Source organism: Sus scrofa, chromosome 14 (assembly GCF_054392235.1).
Source record: "Sus scrofa isolate SSC_HxYL_T2T_F1_AM1 chromosome 14, Sscrofa_HxYL_maternal_Yorkshire_Landrace_v2.0, whole genome shotgun sequence".
NCBI classification, from domain to species: domain Eukaryota; kingdom Metazoa; phylum Chordata; class Mammalia; order Artiodactyla; family Suidae; genus Sus; species Sus scrofa.
In genome coordinates this window covers 115,629,354-115,654,473 of record NC_139396.1, presented here as the reverse complement: position 1 = coordinate 115,654,473, position 25,120 = coordinate 115,629,354, and the positions used below count along the sequence as shown (strand labels likewise).

General features: G+C 34.9%; 1 protein-coding gene across 4 annotated transcripts in view; it reads right to left on the bottom strand.

Annotated features, from left to right (window-relative positions):
- Positions 1 to 220: 220 nt before the first annotated feature.
- The window catches only part of LOC146396953 (uncharacterized), an 866,748-nt gene continuing 841,848 nt past the window's right edge, over positions 221 to 25,120 (bottom strand). For 2 of the 4 annotated variants that reach the window (XR_014827579.1, XM_084996670.1), the window contains one exon: positions 221 to 3,626. Coding sequence is in view for 2 of the 4 variants with exons in the window: in XM_084996670.1 (XP_084852796.1) it covers positions 3,613 to 3,626 (14 nt within the window). In the remaining 2 variants the exon portion in view is untranslated. The remainder of the gene's footprint in view (positions 3,627 to 25,120) is intronic. The other 2 variants (XR_014827578.1, XM_084996669.1) reach the window with 1 other exon arrangement.

Sequence of the window (25,120 nt, the reverse complement as noted above, 5' to 3'; positions counted from 1 at the left end):
AGGTTTTTGACCCGAGGAATTTTATTATAAAATAGTGAAGAATGGTGTAGTAGAAAGAAAATAGGAAGTAAGCCTAGGCTTATGTGATGCCTTCTGTTTTAGAAGACTCTGATCTTCTTAAAGCCCTTTTATTTCTCTTGACCTTATTTCCAAATCTTAAAAATAATGAACTGTAATTTCGTGAATCCTGATCCTCACAGTATTCACCCCAAACCAAGTGTACATTGAGCAATTATCAAATCAATTTTATTCATGTGCAATGTAGTCCCAATAGCTTTCCAACCCAAAATAAAAAAAAAAATCCATGTTATTCTGTTAATGCCTTCCCAGATTTCATGATTTCATGAATATTTCTTGCAGACTTTAATCTATACTTATTCATAAAACAAACCACTTTCTGTCCTCTCAAAAGCAACATTTCATATTGGAGAATTCCTTAAAATTAACTTAGAATTTATTAGTAATTGGCAATAACAACATATGACCTGGGGTGCTTTGATTTTATGTCAGCATTTTCTTTGATTCTTAAAAGTGAAATTACATTATTGATTAGCAGAAGGTGACTACTCTGTATTTTATAATGTCCAAGACAATGAGCATGCAGAGAAGAGATGAGATTTGGATAAAATTTACATTTTATATTCCATTCATTCATTTATTCTTGTATTCATAAAGAAAATGTTTAAAGAACACCAAACTTAGACACTGAGAGAATCTGAAAAGTCAAAGAAGAATAAGATGCAGAAATCTCTTGCAAGTAACTCAGTCTAACTGAATGGAAACATTAAAAAACAATTACAATAATAAATGGTGTAACTTCTTAAGTAAATAGGTAAGGGAATAAAGGAAACAATGCGGGTACTTACTAGGCATATAGTTATGCTGATAAATTTTAGTTTTTGAAATAAACCTGATTTTTATGATCTAAGAGCTTTTTGCTGAATTATAATAATGATAATGAAGTATACACATTCTAATAGAATTGCTTAGTTGGTAAAACAAACTAATCATGCAAAAACTTTGTTATGTTGAGAATAAGTATGCCTAAATCATGTTAGCATCATCAAAGTCATTTAATTCAAATTACTATAAAATATAAACACTTGATAGTTCCAAATTTCATTACCAACTTCATTAGCTGATATTTCATTTTTTATGATAACTATCTTTAAGTTTGTATCACATAATGAATAATTCTGTGTACACTCAAAGAGAACCCCTTTCAGAAGAGGTAAATAGAGTCTGTAAATTATGAAGTTTTTGTTGTTTTTAGAAATTTGTAAGAGTAATATGTTAGGATATCAACTTACTACATTAAAAGGATAAGACCGTAGCCCAGTTCCGTGTGTAGGGAAAAATCATAGTTGTTGCATAAAATGGGCATGCCTGATAGCCAAGAATGGAGTAATTCCAGTTTGTTATGATTGAAGAAAGCTGTCAGCTCATTGTGTGTGATGCACATTTATTGTGTCAGAAAACTCTTAAAACCTGTAGCCTTCATGGAATTCAATCTTGGAAGGGAGCCAAAGCTGAAGTGTTATAGGAATGCAATGATCAACTCCAAATTAAATTATAATTTTTAATATAGAATTAATTGAGATAAATGATTTTGTTGAAATTAAGGCAAAGAGTATATAACTATCAAAGGAAGTAAATAAAATATTTGACAAGCTGGCCTATCTAAAGAAAATCTTATTACAAAAATTTAGGCTCTACTCTGAAAATCACAAAAATAATGTTTTGATATAGTTAATCTGACTTGTAAAATACATGTTTTATATCTACAAACTCATATATCCACTTCGTGGATTTTTTTTTTCATAATGTGACTTTTCTAATGCTTTTAGATCTTATACTGATTACCTTACCATAATTCCCTAACAAATACTATGTATACATGTTGAAATTTAATATTCTAAAATGTCCATAAGTCTCTAATTTAAAAATCCATTCCATTACCATTAAAAGTACATGGTTGCAATTTCAATTAGTATACACTTGATCAATGCAAGTATAATACTAATTTTGAAAAATGATTATTCAACTCAAAAATAAATTATTACTGGATTTATGTTTCTCAGTGACACAATAAGCAAATGAAAAATTTTTACTTGAAAAATAAGTACATTATTTGCTGAATAACAAATCAAACAATGAATGAAGGACATTTTAATTATATATGATATGCATACGTAGGAATGGACATAACACATATGTATAGCTTATTTTTACAAACTGATCAAAACAATGTAATATCCCTGATCAACAAATGAACCATTATAAATGCCCTCAAATTTATCTCATGCTCCGTTCCAGTTAATACCCTGTTCCCAAGGGCAGCCACAAATCAATAAGGTTTTAATATTTTTTTTTAATAATTAAGACTAGCTTTAATCATCAAATCTGTGTTTGAATTTCAGAAACTCTCCTGGCATTTCCCTCCTTTTAACATCAGTCCTGTGGTGTCCCAAAACTGGGCATTGTTAAAACAAGCTTCACAATAGAGAGGGACCCACCCTTTATTACAAATAAGTGCTTTAGGAGAAGGTTTCAAACTGCAAGCCAAATGAAAATATTGATTTTCCCATTTTCTGGGTTACTAAAATGTGTCAGGCACCGTGATGAGCACTTTACCATGTACTGTTTACTTTAAATCTCACTACAGCTTTCTGAGATAAATATTATTATTCCAAACTGTGTGTGAGAATTGAAAATCAGTGAGAGTATACGACTTCCTTATAATAAATATGTATTATGAGGTAGGGTCAGGATTCAAATAAAAGTCTACAACTTAAGTGCTTTAAGTACTATACTAACCACACTCCATGTGGTGTTCATTTAATTCTACAAAGAGTATAACATATATAAGGCTCATTACTTCATGACAGACTTAGTTAAAACTATAATTTTTACTTTTTTTTTTCTTTTTTGCTTTTTAGGGCTGTATCAGTGGCATATGGAACTTCTCAGATTAGGGGGTCTAACCAGAGCTGCAGCTGCTGGCCTATGCTGCAGCCACAGCAATGTGGGATCTGAGCTGCTTCTACACCCTATACAATGCCGGATTCCCGATGCACTGAGAAAGTCCAGGGATCTAACCTGCTTCCTCATGGATACTAGTCGGATTCATTTCTGCTGAGCCACAACGGGGACTCCTAATTTTTACTTTTTATTCTCTCTCATGAATCAGATAATTTTACGTAATTAGATATATTGTAAAAGTGAAAATAATGATCCTTTGTGGTCTTTTATTCTCCTTTAATGTGAAATATCCATCAACTGCCTAAGAAAAAAAATACCATTGCATTTCTGAAGTACCCATGATAATTTGTTTCATGTTTTTATTTTCTTAAGAGTTACTGATCCATGGATTCACAGTTCAATTTTTCTTTGTCCAAATGATCACATGTGTATGGGATCATGTGTTATAAAATTAAAACAGGAGTTCCTGTCATGGTCAGCGATTAACAACCCCGATTAGTATCCATGAGGATGCGGGTTCCACCCCTGGCCTTGCTCAGTGGTTTAACCCACTGGATCTTTAATGATCCAGCATTGCTGTGAACAGTGGTGTAGGTCACAGATGTAGTTCGGATACTGCATTGTTGTGGCTCACAGGTGCAGCCCTGAAAAGGCAAAAAAAGAACAAAAAAAATTAAAATATTAAATAAAATTAAAACACATCTTTTTGTCACCTTGAAATCTAAGACAGAAAGATAGATGAGATGAAATTAAATATATTGACAAACTATGTGTTTTCATAACATAAAAATGCTAAATCCTTTCCAGGCCACTTCTCTCATTATTAATGATAGCACTGACTTTTCCTTGAGTACATCAGTTTTGGAAGGTTCTTTATCTACTCAACACTGTGGGAGAAAGTCATCACAATACAGGTATCAGCAAGCATTCAACTTAGTTAAAAAGTTATGACAAGTAAAATGAAACAATATGTGGCAATATACACAATGTGCAAACCAGCTGCTCTCAAAGATACTTGAGGCCACAGGATCTCAGGACAGATTTGCCAATGTTATCCATAAAGGAAAGAGCCCAGAGGAGTTGGGATAAGGGTTAAGACTTTTTTAAAGTAGAAACTATAGCATTCCAGAAAGCAGGAACAACTTGGGCATTTTTTTAAGTAGAAAGATGGCAAAATTTGACTTCAGCCAAATTTTAATGTTAATTTGACAAGCATCCTAAGAAACAGATTGGAAGAGGAAAAACTTTAGGGAGGAACAGAAGTTAGAGAATTATTATAATAACCCTGATGTGACATGATGAAAGTCTGAGGATATAATTACTTTTCAAAATGATGACTTATCTACAGAGGTAATAGGTATTTCTTGGCTCTTTTATTTTTAAAATTTTAGTTGAATAAAAGACTGTCTGGAAGGCGCAAAATTATACTAGGTAAAAATAAAATATGTAAAGATAAAATAAAGACCCTGGTAAAGAAGAAGCTGGAGCCAACATTTTAAGATGTTTCCCTTTGAAATGAAAGCTAACCATGAGCAAAGAATACTGGATATTAAATAGCAACAAAGTATAATTTGTAGCCCAAGCTCTTCCTTGGTGGAAGGTCATATATCTTTAACATTCCTGTTGTTTGGCAAAATACCTAATAGGTAGAACATGTGGAAGAACTCTTAGCTGTTGAAATGTGTTAAAATAAGTGACTCCTTAAACAATTACAGATTTTTTTCTCTTGCGAGGGAGAGATGCAATATACACGACAGAGTGGATATATATAACTAGGGTTATGTACAATGTGCTGTGGGCACCAAAGGAAATGCGGAAGTACGGTGTTGGGGATCTAAAAAATGATAAATCAAAGGCGTAGGTTTTTAACTAATTCACTAAAAATAAGATGGAGAAAGTATATAGTATGGGTAGGGTATTTTAGATTTGGGTTATAAAGAAGGTAATCTTTGGTGAAGATGTCTATTGCTATGAATGAATAAGACAAGAATGTATTGATTTTCTTAATGAATTAAATGATTTAGCTCCTTTGTCATTTTATAAATCTTGTTTACAACTTAAAGACCACAGTGATGAAAAATTAGAATATATCCTGATTTTTATATTTTTCTATCAAGAAGAGTCTAATGTACTTTTCTGTTTGTGCAATTTAAAAGGACAGGTATCACTGAAGTCCAAATTAACAAAATTTACAAATGAAAGTGAGGAAAGCAATTTAACAATGACTAAGAAATGACTGAAAGACATGTGGGATTCACCTGTAATCATTTAGCAAGTATTGACCATTAGCTTTTGTCAAGAACCATGTTACCTACAGGGGATTAATCCCTGAAAAAAAAAAAAAAAATGAAAGTTCTACAGATATTGACCTTCTACTCCTGGTGTTTAGTTAACTCTGTGATGAATATCTACTTTTTCTATCTGTATAGCATTTCTTCCTGCTTTTTCACATGATAGGCTTCATCTATATTTATGAACTTTAAGCCAAGAAAACAGGATAGAAAGCATTTGGAGTCTTTTTGCTGTAACCTAGACATTCAACCCATGGATTTTGAACCTTGAGATTCTGAAAATGGGAATTCTTCAAAAGGCATGAAAGAAAATGCTCTTCAGTGAGACATAATAAGGAAAGTAGAGCTAAAAATTGAGGGATAGAAAGTCTGTGTTGAGAGAGGTTGAGACATTGTTTAAACGCTTAGATCTAACAGTAGAAATAGCACCATCCCTGGACTTTGAGTTAAATGACAAGTGTATCAATAAAGTCCATCTATTCTTAAACTATTGTGAATTAGGATTTCTATATTTTAAAAACTAAAATATCCTTGACTTGTGTCGCATATAATTATATACATTTGTGTGTATACACACAAACTATACACACACACAGAGGACATATTCTAATTTTTCATCACTCTGGTCTTTAATGACCAGGACATATTCTAACTTTTCATCCCTGTGGTCTCTAAGTTGAAACAAGATTTATAAAATGACAACAGAGATAGATCATTTAATTCATTAAGAAAATGAATGAATTAAGAAAATGAATACATTCTTGTCTTATTCATTTATATATTCAATTATATATATATACACACACACACATACAATATAGAAATATTTCATAAATTAGCTTAACTTGTAGAATAAAATGAGGGAAATGGAGAAGACCTATATGAGAAAGGGACATTTAGAATAGACCTCAATGTTTAAACATTAGTTTTGTCTTTTTTTTTTCTGATCAATCCTTGCACAATCTATGTTAAACATTTCCTGGATATTATATGTTATGATGTGATTTCCAATAGTATTATGTTTTTATTGCATTTCCAGTCATTAATAATATATAGAATCAGTTGATTTTTGTATATTTTTCATTTATATTGCATTACAAAAAGTCACTGTTCAGTTGTAGTAGTGAAATAAAACCCACTTGGTCACAAGATATTAGTAGTTTTATATCATCCTGGATTTAATTTTCTAATACTGACTTTAAGAGTTGTGTGTCTAAGTGTCTGAGAATATCGATCTGTAATTTTCTTGAAATGCTGTAGCAGGTTTTGATATCAATGCTATGTTGGCATCACAAAATATTTCTTCCTTCTCTGTTTTCTGAAAGAGTTTGTGTAAGCTTGCTTTTATTACATTATTAAGTGTCTGACAGAAGTTACCAATGAAACTATCTGCTGTTACAGTTCAGTTGGTGTTTAGTTTAATTACAAACTTAATTTCTTTAAAAGATAAAGGCCACTCCAGACATTTCCTTGTGTTTTGTGTAAATTCATAAAATTATGTATTTAAATAATTTATTTTTGTGTTATCAAATTTATTGGTTTATAATGATTTATAATACTGCTTCACATCATAATATCTTTATGAGAGGTTATAAAGTTTCCTCTTTCTTGATATTGGTTATTTCTCTTTCTCGATCAGATTTGCTAGAAATTTACCAATTTTATTAATCATTTCTATTAAGCATCTTCTATGTATTGACATTTTTCTCTTGATTTCTACTTATTCCCTTCTTTGCTTTTTAATGTCTCTTTTAGGGGAATAATTTTGTTCTGTTCATAGCTCTTGAGATGGTTATGTGGATTATTCATTTTAAAATATTTTCTTTTTGCATTCAAACCCATATTTTCCTTCTACACACTGTTTTAACTGAATTATGTGAATGTTATGTTTTTTGACTAATGCTTAACTCCATTCCCTGTGTATTTTTTGCTTGATTATTGCAGACCTGTAGATTACTTAGAAAAGTACTGCTTGATTTCCAAGTGCTTGCAAATTTTCCAGCTATTGCGTTGCTGTTGATTTTTAGCGGAAAGACATTAAAGCATAATCCATATGATGTGTGCTACCTTTGAACTCTTATTGCGCTCATGGTCTCCCCACAGCTGTTTCCTCCTACCATTCTCAGGATCCATTCTTTGCCTGTGTAGCTTAGGCTTTAACCGAGATCCTGAGGAAAATCATGCACAATAGGGGATCTTTCTATGTGGTCCCTCCTAATTTAGTAATTTACACCACTACCAACTTTGCCCCTCCTAGTATCCTTGAACTTCAATTTGTATTTTTCCATTTAGTGAGACTGTCCCTATTGCTTGATACCCTGGACATATTTATTTGAAAAATGTCCTCAGGGAAAAGTCGGAATGAAAATGGAGCTTATGTTGTATACTACCTTTTTCCCAGTAATTTTAGTACCATACTCTTTGATATCTCTAAAGAGATTTTTAATATTATTATTTTGTCATTTATATAATCTACCCATAAAGTTGTTTATGGTATGAGGATCTGCTATGAATTACTCCATCTTAGAGTAATTGGTCCTGAGCCTAATTCTGAGACTGGATAGATTAGCCACATAGAGCAAATACCTAGAAAATTCAATTATTTAGTGGTTAATTTTTGAGTTTTTTTGGTGTTTTTGTATGTTTGTTTTTTGCTTGTTTTAGAAAAAATCTGAGAAGGGTGATAGATTTTTATAGGTGAGAGAGATTAAAAATAAAATTAAAATTCAAAAGGTCAGTTGAACTGAAATTTAATGTGAGGGAAAAAAAGCAGCAAAAAAACCTTTTGATAACTGAGGCAAACTAAAAATACCAGCGATATTTTTTTTTTTTTTGAGTATATGAATGTATCTTTTTCTTCTTTTTACAACCACACCTGCACTTTATGGAAGTTCCCAGGTTTGGGGTCAAATTGGATCTGCAGGTGAAGACCACACCACAACTACGGCAACACTGAATCCAAGCCACATCTGTGAACTATACTGCAGCTCGTGGAAACACAGGATCCTTAACCAACTGAGCTAGGCCAGGGATCAAATAAGCATCCTCATGGAAACTAATGTCAGGTCCTTAACCCACTGAGCCACAATGGGAACTCCCAATTTTTTAATTTTATTGAAGTATAAATTGGTTTACATTGTTTCATATTTATAGCAAAGTGATTCAGTTACATGTACACAACTGAATATATATTTCAAATTCTTTTCCCATATAGGTTATTATAGGATATTGAATGTAATTCCTTATTCTACACATTAGATCCTTGTTTATTATTTATATATACAGTAGTGTATATAGGTTAATCCCCAAACCCTAAATTATTATTCCCCCCCACAGCCCCTCATTTCCTTTTTGGTAACCATAAGTCTTTTTTCTGAGTCTGTGAGTCTGTTTCAATTTGCAAATAGATTCATTGGCATCATGTTTTTTAAAGATTCCACATATAAGTGATTTATCTTTTTCTGACTTCATTTAGTTTAATAGTCTCTAGATCCATCCATGTTGCTGCAAATGGCATTATTTCATTCTTTTTTATGGCTGAGTAGTATTCCTCTGTGTGTATATGTGTGCATAAGTGTGTATATATACACACACACATATATATACACACATCATACACACACACACACACACACACACACACACACATACACATGTACCACATCTTCTTTATCCATTTGTCTGAGGATGAATGATGTATGTTTAGGTTGCTTCCATGGGTTGGCTATTGTAAACAGTGCTGCTGTGAACACTGGGGTGCATGTATCTTTTTGAATTAGAGTTTTCCTCTTTTCCGGTATGTGCTCAGGAGTGGGATCACTACCCATGGCATTTTGGCTATCATTTGGCATCTGGAAACAAAGGTCACTGTGCAAAGCACTGCCTTCTCTCTCTACTTCTCCAAGCACTTCCCCTTCCTTTTTTCCCCCTTCATACTTTACTTTCCTTCTTTTCTCCCATTGATACTATCAGCCCTCAGGAAGAATTGTTTCAGATTGCTTATTCTTACTATTTTATTTTTAAAACTATTTAACTCTGTGATTAGCAATTCAGATGGGCAAACAGATTAATCAAGTTGCAAATATTTGCCTCTTGCTTTATCTTTACCTTTTTAACTAAATTTATGTTCTCAAAGTGAAATAGCTTATGAAATATAAAGATAGCTTGAAACAAAATATTTCAGCAATTCTGAGTTTGGAAATAGAAATTACACCAAGTAATGCCAAATGAGAACGCAAATGCTTTTATTTTAAATTTTAAAAAAGTCGGAGTTCCTGTCGTGGCGCAGTGGTTAATGAATCTGACTAGGAACCATGAGGTTGTGGGTTCGATCCCTGCCCTTGCTCAGCGGGTTAACGATCCGGCGTTGCCGTGAGCTGTAGTGCAGGTTGCAGACGCGGCTCAGATCCCGAGTTGCTGTGGCTCTGGCATAGGCTGGCAGCTACAGCTCCGATTGGACCCCTAGCCTGGGAAACTCCATATGCCGCGGGAGCGGCCCAAGAAATAGCAAAAAGACAAAAAAAAAAAAAAAAAGTCAATGCTTATATCCCATATCATTTGTACAGCAGTCGAGAGCTGACAAAATGTAAAGTAAGTAGTTCCAAATTTTTAAGGAGTTGCTTTTAGCCATTTAAGAGCTCAGTAAATATTTCCCTTACTGGGGAGTTCCCATTGTGGCTCTGGTTAACGAACCTAACTATTATCTAGGAGGATGTGGGTTCAATCCCTGGTCTTGCTCAGTGAGTTAAGGATCCAGCATTGCTGTGAGCTGTGCTGTAGGTCACAGATGCAGCTTAGATCCTGCATTGCTGTGGCTGTGGCATAGGCTGGCACCTACAGATCCAGTTCACCCCCTTACCTGGGAACCTCCATAGGCTGCATCTGTGGCCCTAAAAAGACAACAAAAAAATTTCCCTTATTAAATAATTCAGAAAATGCTTATGAATATTATAAGTAAGTAATCATCCAGCCATTAAATCAATTCAAAAATGAAATCCTTATTCTATAGTAGACATTGTTACATATTACCTGTTTTAGCTTACATCAATAGTTTTTTTTTCTACAGTTTTTTTTTTCTCTCACTTCTAAGATATACATCCTGCTCATTTTTGAACTATACATCTAGCAGGAACAGTAAATGCTTCTGTGTACAAGGGTTGTAGGGAAGCAAAACTTACCCACCCAGAATTTTTATTTGGCATGTGGACTATTTCAAGCTGAAAAAAAATCAAAGCCCAAAACACTCAGAAACTTTGGTTTTACCCCTGTAGAAAATAATGTAGATAGAGGACCTACCGCAGGGAGAAGTAGTATAAATTAGCTATGGTGTGCAGGGAGGAGCCTGGTAAAGTTTGTTAAAATTCCTCTCTGTGTCCCATGGTATCCCTCTGGCCCAGTAAACACTTGTTTACCAAACATTTGCCTTTACATCTTCATGTGAATTACCTTCCTCCTTCAAATTGCCTTTGAAGCCCCAAACCACTACCCCAAACACTCTCTTTTTAATTAGCTAAAGATGGCATTTAAGTTGAGGGTTTCAGCTATTTTGGCAAGTTACTCAGTTTTCCTAGGTTTCTCTCATATATGCTATTAAACTTCTGTTTGATTTTTTTTCCTGTTAATCTTTTCCATGTCATTTTAATTCTTAGACCAACCAGAAGAACCTAGAAGGAAGGGTAGAGGAAAATTTTTTCCTCCCTAACTGGGTGATGAACTTCTATTCATAAAAATAATAGCTTTTATTTGCCGGTACCTCTGGATTATATTAAATATCACAGTGATGGAGTTCCCGTCGTGGCGCAGTGGTTAACGAATCCGACTAGGAACCATGAGGTTGCGGGTTCGGTCCCTGCCCTTGCTCAGTGGGTTAACGATCCGGCGTTGCCGTGAGCTGTGGTGTAGGTTGCAGACGCGGCTCGGATCCTGCGTTGCTGTGGCTCTGGCGTAGGCCGGTGGCTACAGCGCCGATTCAACCCCTAGCCTGGGAACCTCCATATGCCGCAGGAGCGGCCCAAGAAATAGCAACAACAACAACAAAAAGACAAAAGACCAAAAATAAATAAATAAATAAATAAATATCACAGTGATAAGATTCCCAGTGTTACTCCAAAAATGTGATAAGGTTAAACCTGTTAACACATTTATAGTTTGTAGTCCCAACTTATAGGTACACCTCGAAGTAAACTGATGGTCAAAGTTCTTTTGGGTGATAAGAAAGTCTTTGCATTTGTTGCTTGTAATTGCCAATCTATCTTATAGCTTAACTGAAATAATCTTTGTAGGGGAAGAAAAATCATTTTTCCTCTACCCTAGGTTCTTGGCTGAGACATACCCTCCCCATAAAAAAAAAAAAAATTAACAAGGGAAATTTTGGATAGGTTCTGAATACATGAGAAATTACCACTCCCAAAACTGAGTAATTCCCCCAAATAGTCCAAGCCACCACCTTACATACCATCATCAATTAAAGAAAAATGAAGCTGTTGAAGGGGAGGGAATCCAGTTATGGGAGGTTACCTGGCTAAAGCACAGTAAACAAAGATATGGTTATTATGCAGATTTCATTTGGTTGCCTTCTCCATTGATAAGAGTTTCTAGAAATTTAGCCCTGTCCCTCTTCCTGGTGTAGAGAGGGAGACACCCTTATAAATAATAGAGGTTTCCCTTATAAATGTAAAAATGTCACTCTCCTATGTTTGCTGCTTCTTAAAAATAATCAGCTGAAGATAATAAATATGCCCAAGGCATATTTTGTGGTGATATATTCTGCTCCCCTTCATCTTCAAAAGAAGACTCAAATATCCTCATTTTAATGTGAAAATTTAAGGCAATTTGAAGCATATTTGATCAAGAGTAGGGTTTCAAGTCCAGGAAAACTTCTAAGTCATTCTTCCTTTCAAATAGTGACTCAAATTAATTCCTATGCTAAAGTTTCTCATTGTGGTACTTATATAATGACAACGGAGGGGCTACATATTCCAATGGAAAGGGAAGGGGAAAATGCTTGAACTGATGCTACAATAAAGAATATATACAGAAGTTCCCATTGTGGCTCAGCGATAATGAACCCAACTAATATCCATGAGGATGTAGTTTTGATCCCTGGCCTTGCTTAGGGGGTTAAGGATCCAGTAATGGTATGAGCTGTGAGCTGTGGTGTAGTTTGCAGATGCGGCTCAGATCGGGCATTGCTGTTGCTGTGGCATAGGCCGGCAGCTGGAGCTCTGATTTGGCCCCTAGCCTGGGACCTTCTATAGGCTGCAGGTGCAGACCTAAAAAAACAAAAAAAAAAAAAAGAAGAAATTACACAAGTGCCCCAATATATGAAATATATGAATAATATTTTGATATAATTAATCATCAGCTGATGCACATTAAAATGAAGGTGAAATAAAATTTCAAAACTTTATTAAGGTGAACATTTAAAAAAAAAACACAAGAAATCCAGGTCCTGGTAAGTATGGGTAGCAACTGAATTTCTCAGACATTCTTAAAGGATGTGTAAAGTGATACAGAAACTTTGGAAAACTGGTTAGCATTTACCTACAAAGTTAAACATATATGTACCCTGTGACCCTTAGGTATTTTTACAAAGAGGAATAAAAGGACATGTCATCAAAATGACATATGTAAGAATTTTATAGTCATTTTATACATAATTGAAAACTGAAAACAACCCCAATACCCTTTTATTTTTTAATTTTATTTTCTTTTAAATTTTTGTATCACTCAGTGAATTTATTACATTTATAGTTGTACGATGATCATCACAATCCAATTTTATAGGATTTCCATCCCACAACCCCAGCACATCCCCCCACCCCCCGAACTGTCTACTTTGGAAACCATAAGTTTTTCAAAGTCTGTGAGTCAGTATCTGCTCTGCAAAGAAGTTCATCATGTCCTTTATTCAGATTCCACATGTCAGTGAAAGCATTTGATGTCAGTGTCTCATTGTATGGCTGACTTCATTTAGCACGATAATTTCTAGGTACATCCATGTTGCCAGAAAGTGTGCAAACAATCAGTGCTGGAGAGGGTGTGGAGAAATAGGAACACTAGTACACTGTTGGTGGGATTGTAAATTGGTGCAACCACTGTGGAAAGCAATATGGAGATTCCTCAGAAAACTAAACATAGAACTACCGTTTGATCCAGCAATCCCACTCCTGGGCATCTATCCAGAGAAGACCATGACTCGCAAAGACACATGTACTCCAATGTTCATTGCGGCACTCTTTTCAATAGCCAAGACATGGAAACAATCTAAATGTTCATCGACAGACAGTAGATAAAGAAGACGTGGTACATATACATGATGGAATATTACTCAGCCATTAAAAGGAACGACATACCAATGCCCTTTCAAAGAAGAAAAATAAACAAATGTTGGCATATGAATAGAATGGAATAATAATCAGCAATATAAAGATACAAAATAATTACATAAATGAAAAGAAAGCAAGACAAAAGAGTTTCCACTTAAATTTCATTTATATGATACTTTAATCTATGATGACAGAAACCAGAACAGCAGTTAGCTCTGGCATGGGGGATTATTAGAAAAGGTATATGAGGGAAATTTTTACTTGGACTGAAATTTTACCATATCCTGATTGTGCTTAGATTACACAGTAGTATATATTTGCCAAACTCCACACTTAAAATCTGTACATTTTACAGAATGAATACTATGCCTCAGTTTTTAAAACATGCTATTGAACTATTAATATTTCTCTGCAATATGTTTTTTTCACTGCAGAATAGAGTTACTGAAACCCTCAAAATTGAATGTGATATATTTAGAATTATTTTTATTAGCTACTGTTTTTTTTGACACCACTAACAATGCTTCAATCAGCAACCTGTGTTTTTCATAAATCTGCATCTATATATAGCTGTCTCTATCATGTATCTCTTAATCTACCATCTGTCTATCTACCTCTCTGCCTACCCATGATGGATTTTTTAATAGCATATGTTCACAGAAATGGACCCTCTAAATCAAATGATAGGTATATTTAAAATTGTAATTGCTAAATCAAAAATATTTTTGTGTATTGTCTCACTTCAAGACTTTGTCTATTATGAATATTTTATCAATGAGGATTCTTTTCACAAGGAGCTAGGTGTTCCAGTTATCTGTTGTTGTACAACGACACAAAACTTAGTGACTTAATAGATTTATTATTCTTCATGATTATTTGGTTAACTAGGTTCTGTTGACAGTTTCTTTTGCGGGATCATGCAGCTGAAGTTAGATAGCAACTAAGGTTAACATCCAATAAGGGACGCTGGAACTATTGTGAGAGGTGGATACCTGAGGGTCCATATGACTAGTTTAAGCTTCCTCATAACATGGTAGTCTCAGGTAGCTGAGACTAACTCAGCTCAGTTAGTCTCAGCTAACCCTTTACATACTAACTAGTTTTTCGCAGAGTCAGCATTCCATGCACCATAAGTAGAAGACACAGGCCTATTCAAACCCAGGCTTAGTTGCCACACAGCATTACTTGCACCACGTTCCATCAGTTATAAATCACTTATAGAGACAGATCAAATTCAAGAGAAGGAAACAAGACAAGTTGTGAATACTGGCAGGGATAATAAATTAGGGAGCCCTTATTTGAAACTACCTACAACACTAAGTTAAATAAAAAAAGGAATTAGGGATATTGAGCAGCTCATTGGATCATTTTAAGTGCTAGAGAATTACATTCAAGGCTACATGGTGAGGAAAAAGTGTCCCCAGTCATGACATAGGACTGGTAGTTCCATTGAAACTGCCAAGAGAATCACAACTACGTGTCCTTCACATACTTTGTCACTAGCTCTCAAGTGAGCATTCTGTTTGTACCTCTGACTAGTTGCATTTAGTTTACTTGTTTGTGCACTCTCTGTAAGAGAGGAAGGAAATCAATATTCTAGCCTTTTCAGCAACTCTGGATTTTACAGTTGGAGGTGGCCCTGCAGATATTTGTGCAGAGATTGTCCTGGTCAGGAAAGACTACCTGCACAATGTCCTTGAGGCAGAAACAACCCTGACTGTACAGCAAGCCAGCCAGCAGCAGGAGTGGAGCTGAAAATATTGAGGGGCATTGTACACAATGGAAATGATACAGGGTGTCAGATTGTATACGACCTAGCACAGGGCATTATGAGGATTTTCTATTTTTCTTTAGTGAGATGAGGAGCCAGGGACAGTTTTAAAAATAAACATTACCTAGTTTGATCCTTCTGGTTTCTAGGCTGAAATCATACATTAAAAATCAAGGGAAGTTGCATCATTTGAAACTGTTTTCTCCCATTCTGTAAGTTGTCTTTTTGTTTTCTTTTGGGTTTCCTTTGCTGTGCAAAAGCTTTTCAGTTTGATGAGGTCCCATGGGTTTATTTTTGCTCTAATTTCTATTGCTTTGGGAGACTGACCTGAGAAAATATTCATGATGTTGATGTCAGAGAGTGTTTTGCCTATGTTTTCTTCTAGGAGTTTGATGGTGTCCTGTCGTATATTTAAGTCTTTCAGCCATTTGGAGTTTATTTTTGTGCATGGTGTGAGGGTGTGTTCTAGTTTCATTGCTTTGCATGCAGCTGTCCAGGTTTCCCAGAAATGCTTGCTGAATAGACTTTCCTTTTCCCATTTGATGTTCTTGCCTCCCTTGTCAAAGATTAATTGACCATAGGTGTCAGGGTTTATTTCCGGATTCTCTATTCTGTTCCATTGGTCTGTCTGTCTGTTTTGATACCAGTACCACACTGTTTTGATGACTGTGGCTTTGTAGTATTTCTTGAAGTCTGGGAGAGTTATGCCTCCTGCTTGGTTTTTGTTTCTCAGGATTGCTTTGGCGATTCTGGGTCTTTAGTTGTCCCATATAAATGTTTGGATTGTTTGTTCTAGTTCTGTGAAAAATGTCAAGGGTAATTTGATAGGGATTGCATTGAATCTGTAGATTGCTTTGGGTAGTATGGCCATTTTTACAATATTGATTTTCCCAATCCAGGAACATGGAATATCTTTCCATTTCTTTACATCTTCTTTGATTTCTTTGATTAAAGTTTTATAGTTCTCGGCATATAGGTCCTTTACCTCCTTGGTCAGGTGTATTCCGAGGTATTTGATTTTGTGAGGTACAATTTTAAAAGGTATCGTATTTTTGTATTCCTTTTCTAATGTTTCATTGCTGGTATTCAGAAATGCAACTGACTTCCGAATGTTAATCTTATATCCTGCCACTTTGCTGAATTTATTGATCAGTTCAAGGAGTTTTGGGGTTGAGTCCTTAGGGTTTTCTATGTATAGTATCATGTCATCTGCATACAGTGACAGTTTGATCTCTTCTCTTCCTATATGGATGCCTTTTATTTCTTTTGTTTGTGTAATTGCTGTGGCTAGGACTTCCAAAACTATGTTGAAGAGCAGTGGTGAGAGTGGGCATCCCTGTCTTGTTCCAGATTTTAGTGAGAAGGCTTTCAGTTTTTCCCCATTGAGGATTATATTTGAAAAAATGCTCAACATCGCTGATTATAAGAGAAATGCAAATCAAAACTACCATGAGATACCACCTCACACCAGTCAGAATGGCCATCATTAATAAATCCACAAATAACAAGTGCTGGAGGGGCTGTGGAGTAAAGGGAACCCTCCTGCATTGCTGGTGGGAATGTAAACTGGTACAGCCACTATGGAGAACAGTTTGGAGATACCTTAGAAATCTATACATAGAACTTCCATATGACCCTGCAATCCCACTCTTGGGCATATATCCAGACAAAGCTCTACTTAAAAGAGACACGTGCACCCGCATGTTCATTGCAGCATTATTCACAATAGCCAGGACATGGAAACAATCCAAATGTCCATCGACAGAGGATTGGATTCGGAAGAAGTGGTATATATACACAATGGAATACTACTCAGCCATAAAAAAGGATGACATAATGCCATTTGCAGCAACATGGATGGAACTAGAGAATCTCATACTGAGTGAAATGAGCCAGAAAGACAAAGACAAATACCATATGATATCACTTATAACTGGAATCTAATATCCAGCACAAATGAACATCTCCTCAGAAAAGAAAAGCATGGACTTGGAGAAGAGACTTGTGGTTGCCTGATGGGAGGGGGAGGGGGAGGGAGTGGGAGGGATCAGGAGCTTGGGCTTATCAGACACAACTTAGAATAGATTTACAAGGAGATCCTGCTGAATAGCATTGAGAACTTTGTCTAGATACTCCTGTTGCAACAGAAGAAAGGGTGGGGGAAAAACTGTAATTGTAATGTATACATGTAAGGATAACCTGACCCCCTTGCTGTGCAGTGGGAAAAAAAAAAAGAATTGTAATCTTACATAATAATAATAAAACCATGTTGTTCTAGAAAAAAAAAAATCAAGGGAAGGAAACAGGGAGATTAATTAGAAGATGATAAAATTCAGATAAGGAATAATGGGGGCTTTACCAGGTAGTAAGTTCATAAATAAAGGAGATAAGAAGAACAGTGGATTCTGGATATATTCTGGATATTTCCTCAGATTTGGATGTAGCATGAGTAAAAAAAAAATAAATGACTGCTTGATGGGAGGGGGAGGGAGTGGGAGGGATTTGGAGCTTGGGCTTATCAGACACAACTTAGAATGTATTTACAAGGAGATCCTGCTGAGTAGCATTGAGAACTTTGTCTAGATACTCATGTTGCAACAGAACAAACGGTGGGGAAAAAATGTAATTGTAATGTATACACGTAAGGATAACTTGATCCCCTTGCTGTACAGTGGGAAAATAAAAAAAAAAAATAATAAATAAATGACTGAAAGATGACAGGACATTTTTGGCCTCAGTAAAATGAAAGTTGGAGTTGCTATCATCAACTGCAGTTGGGAAGACTAGGGGAATCAAGTCTGGGTGGTGATGAAGACCTGGAGTTTAGTGTTAAGCATGTTAACATTGGACATGTAGATGGTTGACTTGAATAATGGGGATTAAGAGCACTGAAGCCTGTGTAGTCAGAAATCCATGCATAAATGTACAATATGTCATATAAACTTATCTGCCATTTTGCTTTCTCAGATTCAACCCACTGTGGATTTTGTAGTACTGTAGTGCATATTTATTGAAAAAAAAATCTGCATGTAACAGGATCTGCTCAGTTCAACCATATTGTTCAAGATCAATTGTATTAAAATAGATATATAATTGGAAATATAGTAGGCAATTATATATAGATGTCTGGAATTTAAAAGAGAAGTCTGTGATGGAGATATAACAGTCTTTGTCATATAGCTTTTTAAGTCATAATATAAGTACAAAAGAGATGAGGCTTAGCCCTAGAATAATCCAACATTAACTGGTTAGAGGGAAAATAAGAACCTCCCAGAGGAGGCAGAAGGAGTAGCCCATGAGGGAGGAATACCAAGGTGAGGTATCTTGCTTCAGCTAAGACAAATGGCCATTTTGGGGGGATATCAGAAAACAATCTTTTTATAATGATGCTTACTGCTATCTGCTCAAAAAAGAAAATAAGTATGTAAATATCCAGTGACTACAAGGTAAACAGCTCCCCCTTGTAGATGTATCACGTATAATTTACATAGCTGTGAGTACTTTAAGGCCCAAAGAAGAAAAGTATATTAACATAGAAGGAGTTTATCAAGTGTTCCAGTAATGCAAGTTACTGGAGGACTGAGAGCTAATCAATGCTTTTAGCAAAATAAAATACCCTGGTGACCTGAGCAAAGCTGTTTTTGCAATAAGCACATTGGAGATTTGGAAAAAGCTCTTTTAGTGGAGTCTTGAAGAAAAACATAAATGCTTTGAGTTTAAGAGAAAAATATGAGAAACACTGAAAATGGTGAAGATAACATGGCATGGGAAATTGGCTGGAAGGGAAGCATCAAAAGTTTGATAGCTAGTGAAAAAGTGTCATTTGAGAAAGTGTGCCTCCCCCCATCCAACTCCTGCCACCCAAACAACAGCATCTACAATCTATTAAACATCTTTTTGTTGCACAATTCTATAAAAGGCACTTTTTATATGATCTCATTTCAACATCACAACAACATTGTAAGACAATTATCACTGGCCTTTTAGACATAGATTGATTGATTCTTGGAAAAATAAATAGTCTGTCTAAATTCATCTTCTTGTAATTGGGCTTGCATTGGGCTAGGATTTATGTCCACAGCTATTTAATTTGAAAGCCATTTTGGGTTTTTATTTTTGTAAGGGCCGCACCTGTGGCATATGGAAGTTACCAGGGTAGGGGTTGAATTGGAGCTGCAGCTGCTGGCCTACACAACAGCCACAGCAATGCCAGATCAAAGCTGCATGTGTGACCTACACTGCAGCTCACAGCAATACTTGATCCTTAACCTACTGAGAAGCGTCAGGGATCAAATGCACCACCTCATGGATAGTAGTCAGGTTTGTTACCACTGATCCACAACAGGAATTCCAGGAAGTAATTTTGTAATCATACCTTTAATGTGCCTTTTTTTAATGGGAGAAATAATAGTACTCTTGTAAACTGATAAGTATATTCTGGAAAGGAAGATAATAATTAATAGTATAATAATGGGAAGAAAGTGAAGTATTAATGCAATACCTTTCAGTAGCAAATGGAAATGGGATCAATAACACAAGGGAAATAATTGGCTTTGGGGGTAACACACACACACATAATTCATGAGAACAGTTAGGAAGGAGAAATTATTAGTAGAGATGCTAGTATATGGGTAGGTGTGGTGATGAGTGTAAAGTTCTTTTTAGGTCTTTAATCCATTTTCAGTTGATTTTTGTGTGTGGTGTTCTAATTTCATTCTTTTATATATAGCTGTCCAGTTTTCCCAGCACCATCTATTGAAGAGACTATCGTTCTTCCTCTGTATGTTGTAGCTTCCTTTGACATAGATTAGTTGACCATAGGTACTTGGGTTCACTTCTGGGCTCTTTGTCCTGTTCTGCTAATCTACACTTCTGTTTTTATACCAGTGCAATAACGTTTTGATGACCATAGCTTTGTAGTAGAGTCCAAAGTCAAGAAGTCTGATTCATCCAGTTTAGTTTTTCTTTTTGACTATTTCTCCAGCTATTCAGGGTCTTTCACATTTCCATACAGATTTTAAATTTTTTTTGTTCTAGTTCTGTGAGGAATATCCTTGGTAATTTGATATGGATTGCATTTAATATGTAGATTGCCTTGGGTGGTGTAGTCATTTTGATAATACTGATTCTTCCAGTCCAAAAGCATGGTATATATTTCCATCTGTTTGTATTATCTTTGATGTCTTTCATTGGCATCTTATAGTTTTCAGAGTACAGGTCTTTTGTCTCTTTAGAAAAGTTTATTCCTAAATAATTTATTCTTTTTGATGCAATGGTAAATGGGATGCTTTCTCTAATTTCTCCTTCTTATCTTTCATTGTTAGCATATAGAAATGCAGTTGATTTCTGTGTAGTAATTTTGTATCCTGCAGCTTTACCAAATTCATTGAATTCTAAGAGTTTTCTTATAGTGTCTTTAGGATTTTATAGGTATAGTATCATGTCATCTGCAAACAGTGACAGTTTTTCTTCTTTTCCAATTTGGATTCCTTTTTTTTTCTTCTCTTACTGTCATTGCTAGGACTTCCAAAACTGTTGGATAACAGTGATAAAAATGGACATCAGATAATATAACACTCCTAGAAGAAAACATAGGCACAACACATTTTGATATAGATCACAGCAACATCTTATAAAAACAAAAATAAAACCAATGGGACCAAATTAAACTCAAAAACTTTTACACAGCAAAGGAGGGCATTAAAAAAAAAAAAACTCAGAGAATGGGAGAAACTAGTTTCAAATAATGCAACTGACAAGGGCCTGATCTCCAAAATATACAAAGAACTCATACAACTCAACACCAAAAAATCAAACAACCCAATCAAAAAATGGGCAGAAGACCTAAACAGATATTTCTCTGAAGAAGATAAATGGATGGACATTATGCACATGAAAAAATGCTCAATATCACTAATTACTGGATAAATGCAAATGAAAATTACCTTGAGGTACCACCTCACACTGGTCAGAATGGCCATCATTAATAAGTCCACAAATAACAAATGCTGGAGAGGGTGCAGAAAAAAGGTGGGAATGTAAATTGGTACAACCACTATGGAACACAGTTGGGAATTCCTCAGTAAACTAAATATAGAACTACTGCATGATCTAGCAGTTCCACTCCTAGGCATATATCTGGACAAAACTTTCATTCAAAAAGATTTATGCACTCCTATGTTAATTGCAGCACTATTCACAATAGCCAAGACATGGAAACAACCTAAATGTCCACTGATAAATGAATGGATGAAGAAGATATGGTACATGTATGCAGTGGAATATGACTTGGAGCCATAAAAAGAACAAAATAATGCCATTTGCAGCAACATGGATGCAATTAGAGATTATCATACTAAATGAAGTGAGTCAGAAAGAGAAAGACAAATATCATATGATATCACTTATTTGTGGAATCTAAAACAATGGTACACATGATTCTATTTATAAAATAAAAACAGATCATGGCCATGGAGATCAGACTGTTGGTTGGCAGGTGGTAGAGAATGGAATGGATGGAGAGTTTGGGGTTGCTAGATGCAAACTGTTACATTTGGAATGGATAAGCAATGGGGTCCTACTGTTTTGCACAGGAAACTATGTCTAATTTCTTCAGTTAGAACATGATGGAAGATAGTATAAAAAAAGATATGTGTATATATATATATGTGTGTGTGTGTATTTATATGTATGACAGGCTCACATTTCTGTACAGCTGAAATTGAAGAAACATTGTAAATTGTATTTAATAAAATTTGTCTTAATTTTATCAATAATTAAGAATCAAGTATATTAAAAACAAAGAGTAGGAAAGATGTTGAGATTTTAGGAGAAAAATGAGAACATTTGGGAAAGACATCTGGGAAAGTAGAAGAGTGAATGAACTGGATAAATACAATGTGACTTCTGGAAATAATTCAGACTGTTCACGGGGTTATAAATTTAAAGTGAGACAAGTTAGTGTTATTTTGTGGGGTTTTTTGGTAACTGTTCAGCTGCATGGGTGAGGAGCATTGTAAGGGGATATTTGGATATAACAGAGTAACAGGCAATTTCTGAAATAGATATTTAGTTATTTAGAGCAGCAGAGCTGACGTTACCAGATTGAAAATAAAGAAGACAACATAAATGGCTCTACAAATGTTTCAATAAAGACTAATTCAAGGACACTGTAAATGGTAGATTTGGAAGACAATTAATATTAGTGAGTTAAAATAGCAGATGTGAAACTCTAGCCTTAAAGTGCAGTGGTATGCTCACTTGTTTAAAGCCAACAGACCAAACAATAAATTGCTTTGTAACATGATAGATGTGAGTGAACTCTGATAAGGTTTTCACATGAAAAGCATTCAAAAGGACAGACCAGGTTTTTTTGGTGAGTCTGCTCAGCTCTAGACAGAGTTTACATGCACTACCATCTTGCAATATTTGATAGTTTTCAGCTTAATGTAAACATCAATATTAGGTTCTGCAGTACAGAGGCTTTTATTAGCTTTCTGTAAATGACAGAAAGGCTTAACTGGAGGAATTGTGCCTGGGACTCCATCATTATGCATTGGGAGGAGGACAGGTGGATGGTTTATCTGCTAAAATCAAAAATGAAATTTCAGCCCTGAGTGCTTTCTTTCAGGAACACAAATTTTTGATGATAAGGTCTCTGCTTTTAATGATATCTGTATTCCTTCTTCCCTAAGTCACTTTGTGAAGCCAATATTGTCTGAATATTTTGTCCAGTGATTTTCAGGGAAGAATAATAAAGTCAGTGAGTCCTTCTAGGGCACAGACATGAAGATACTATTAAATGGTAAGCCTCACTATATAGTGCATTTTTAACCATCTATTTTGATATGTGAGTATACTGACACTTCTTTTTTCTCATGGCTTTATTTAATTCAAGGTTTAATTCAAGGAGAGGAAAACATTGCTTAGGCTCAAATTAATAGATCAACATCAATGCTGAAATATCTTAAAAGTTTGAAACTAAGTTTTGAGCTTCAGAGATGTTATTAAAGAAAAGAGGATATAAAAGTAATGGTTTTTGCAACTTCTAAAATGGATCCATAGATATCTAATGACCTGCAAAACTAAGATAATTCAAAAAGGACTATGAGTTTAGAAAATGTCAAAGTAATGAGAGTTAAATGAGATGAGCTAGTTATATTTAATTATGCAATAGTTATAATTTTAAGATTATAAGCTGTAAACTGATGTAAAATAACTGTATGAGTTATACAAGATGAAAAAGTGTAGCATAATACATAGGACCATAAAACTGATTATCTTTTATCTTGCTTTCTATAGTCATCACATGTTCAATATAATATTTAATGAGTAACAGTGAGTTGTTGTGACTCAGGTTTCCCTCTTTTCACAAAGCTGTTGATCTTATTCTAAATTTAGACTCTAGTCGATCAACTGTGGAATGGACTTAAGGTTCACACAATTAGCTATATGTATATAAATTGCAGCTTATGGTATAAAATTTAACCTGTTGATTAACTGATGCTAGAAGGAAATGTGTGTAAAAAAAATTGATTTCAGAATGCCTATTCCTCATATATTAGCATATCATAGGTACAGACAAAGTTTAGAAAAAAGTATTGGTTTTGATCTTGTTTTCATTTACTTTAAGCTATGTTATTGGATACTTCGGAAGGATTTTATTTCCCTTCATGAAAAGATTTTATCATGACACAAAGTGTGACATAGAAGAAAAGGCATGGCCTATTTAATAAGAAATAGGTTTGTTAGAATCTTTATTACACTTTCTCTCTGCCATTCAGTCTTTCTACTTTGATTTTTTTAACATTTATGGAGCCCCCTGTGTGTTCTGGATCCTACAATAGGTATTTATACTGCCACACAGTAGGCGAGTGGCTGTGACTGTATTATATAACTTCTCTGAATGTACGTCTTCTCATTACCTTTAAAGTAGGCAAATAGTAAGATGATGAGTGTCAAGTTTATAATTTCATCTTTAAAATATTCAAATTACTGCTTACTTTCCTATTGACACCAGATTAAAAAGTATACATTAATATAGAGAAGACATTTAAAATGTTTTTATCAAAACATTTTCAAACCCTGTTTTCTTTCAGCAAATTTATTTCTATCCCACTCTTCATAGTGACACCTTCTTGAATTTTTTTTTCATTTTTTTATTACTCAAATGAATTTATCACATCTGTAGTTGTATAATGATCATAACAATCTGATTTCACAGGATTGCCATCCCACAGCCCAAGCACATCCCCCCACCCCCCAAACTGTTTCCTCCGGAGACCATAAGTTTTTCAATGTCTGTGAGTCAGCATCTGTTCTGCAAAGAAGTTCCGTCTGTCCTTTTCTCAGATTCCACATGTCAGTGAAAGCATTTGATGTTGGTGTCTCATTGTATGGCTGACTTCACTTAGCATGATAGTTTCTAGGTCCATCCATGTTGCTAAAAATGCTGGTATTTCGTTCTTTTTGTGGCTGAGTAATATTCCATTGTGTATATGTACTGCATCTTCTGGATCCACTCCTCTGTTGATGGACATTTAGGTTGTTTCCATGTCTTGGCTATTGAAAAGAGTGCTGCAATGAACATTGGAGTACATGTGTTTTTGTGAGTCGTGGTTTTGTCTGGATAGATGCCCAGGAGTGGGATTGCTGGATCAAATGATAGTTCTATGTTTAGTTTTCTGAGGAATCTCCATACTGCTTTCCACAGTGGTTGCACCAATTTACAATCCCACCAACAGTGTACT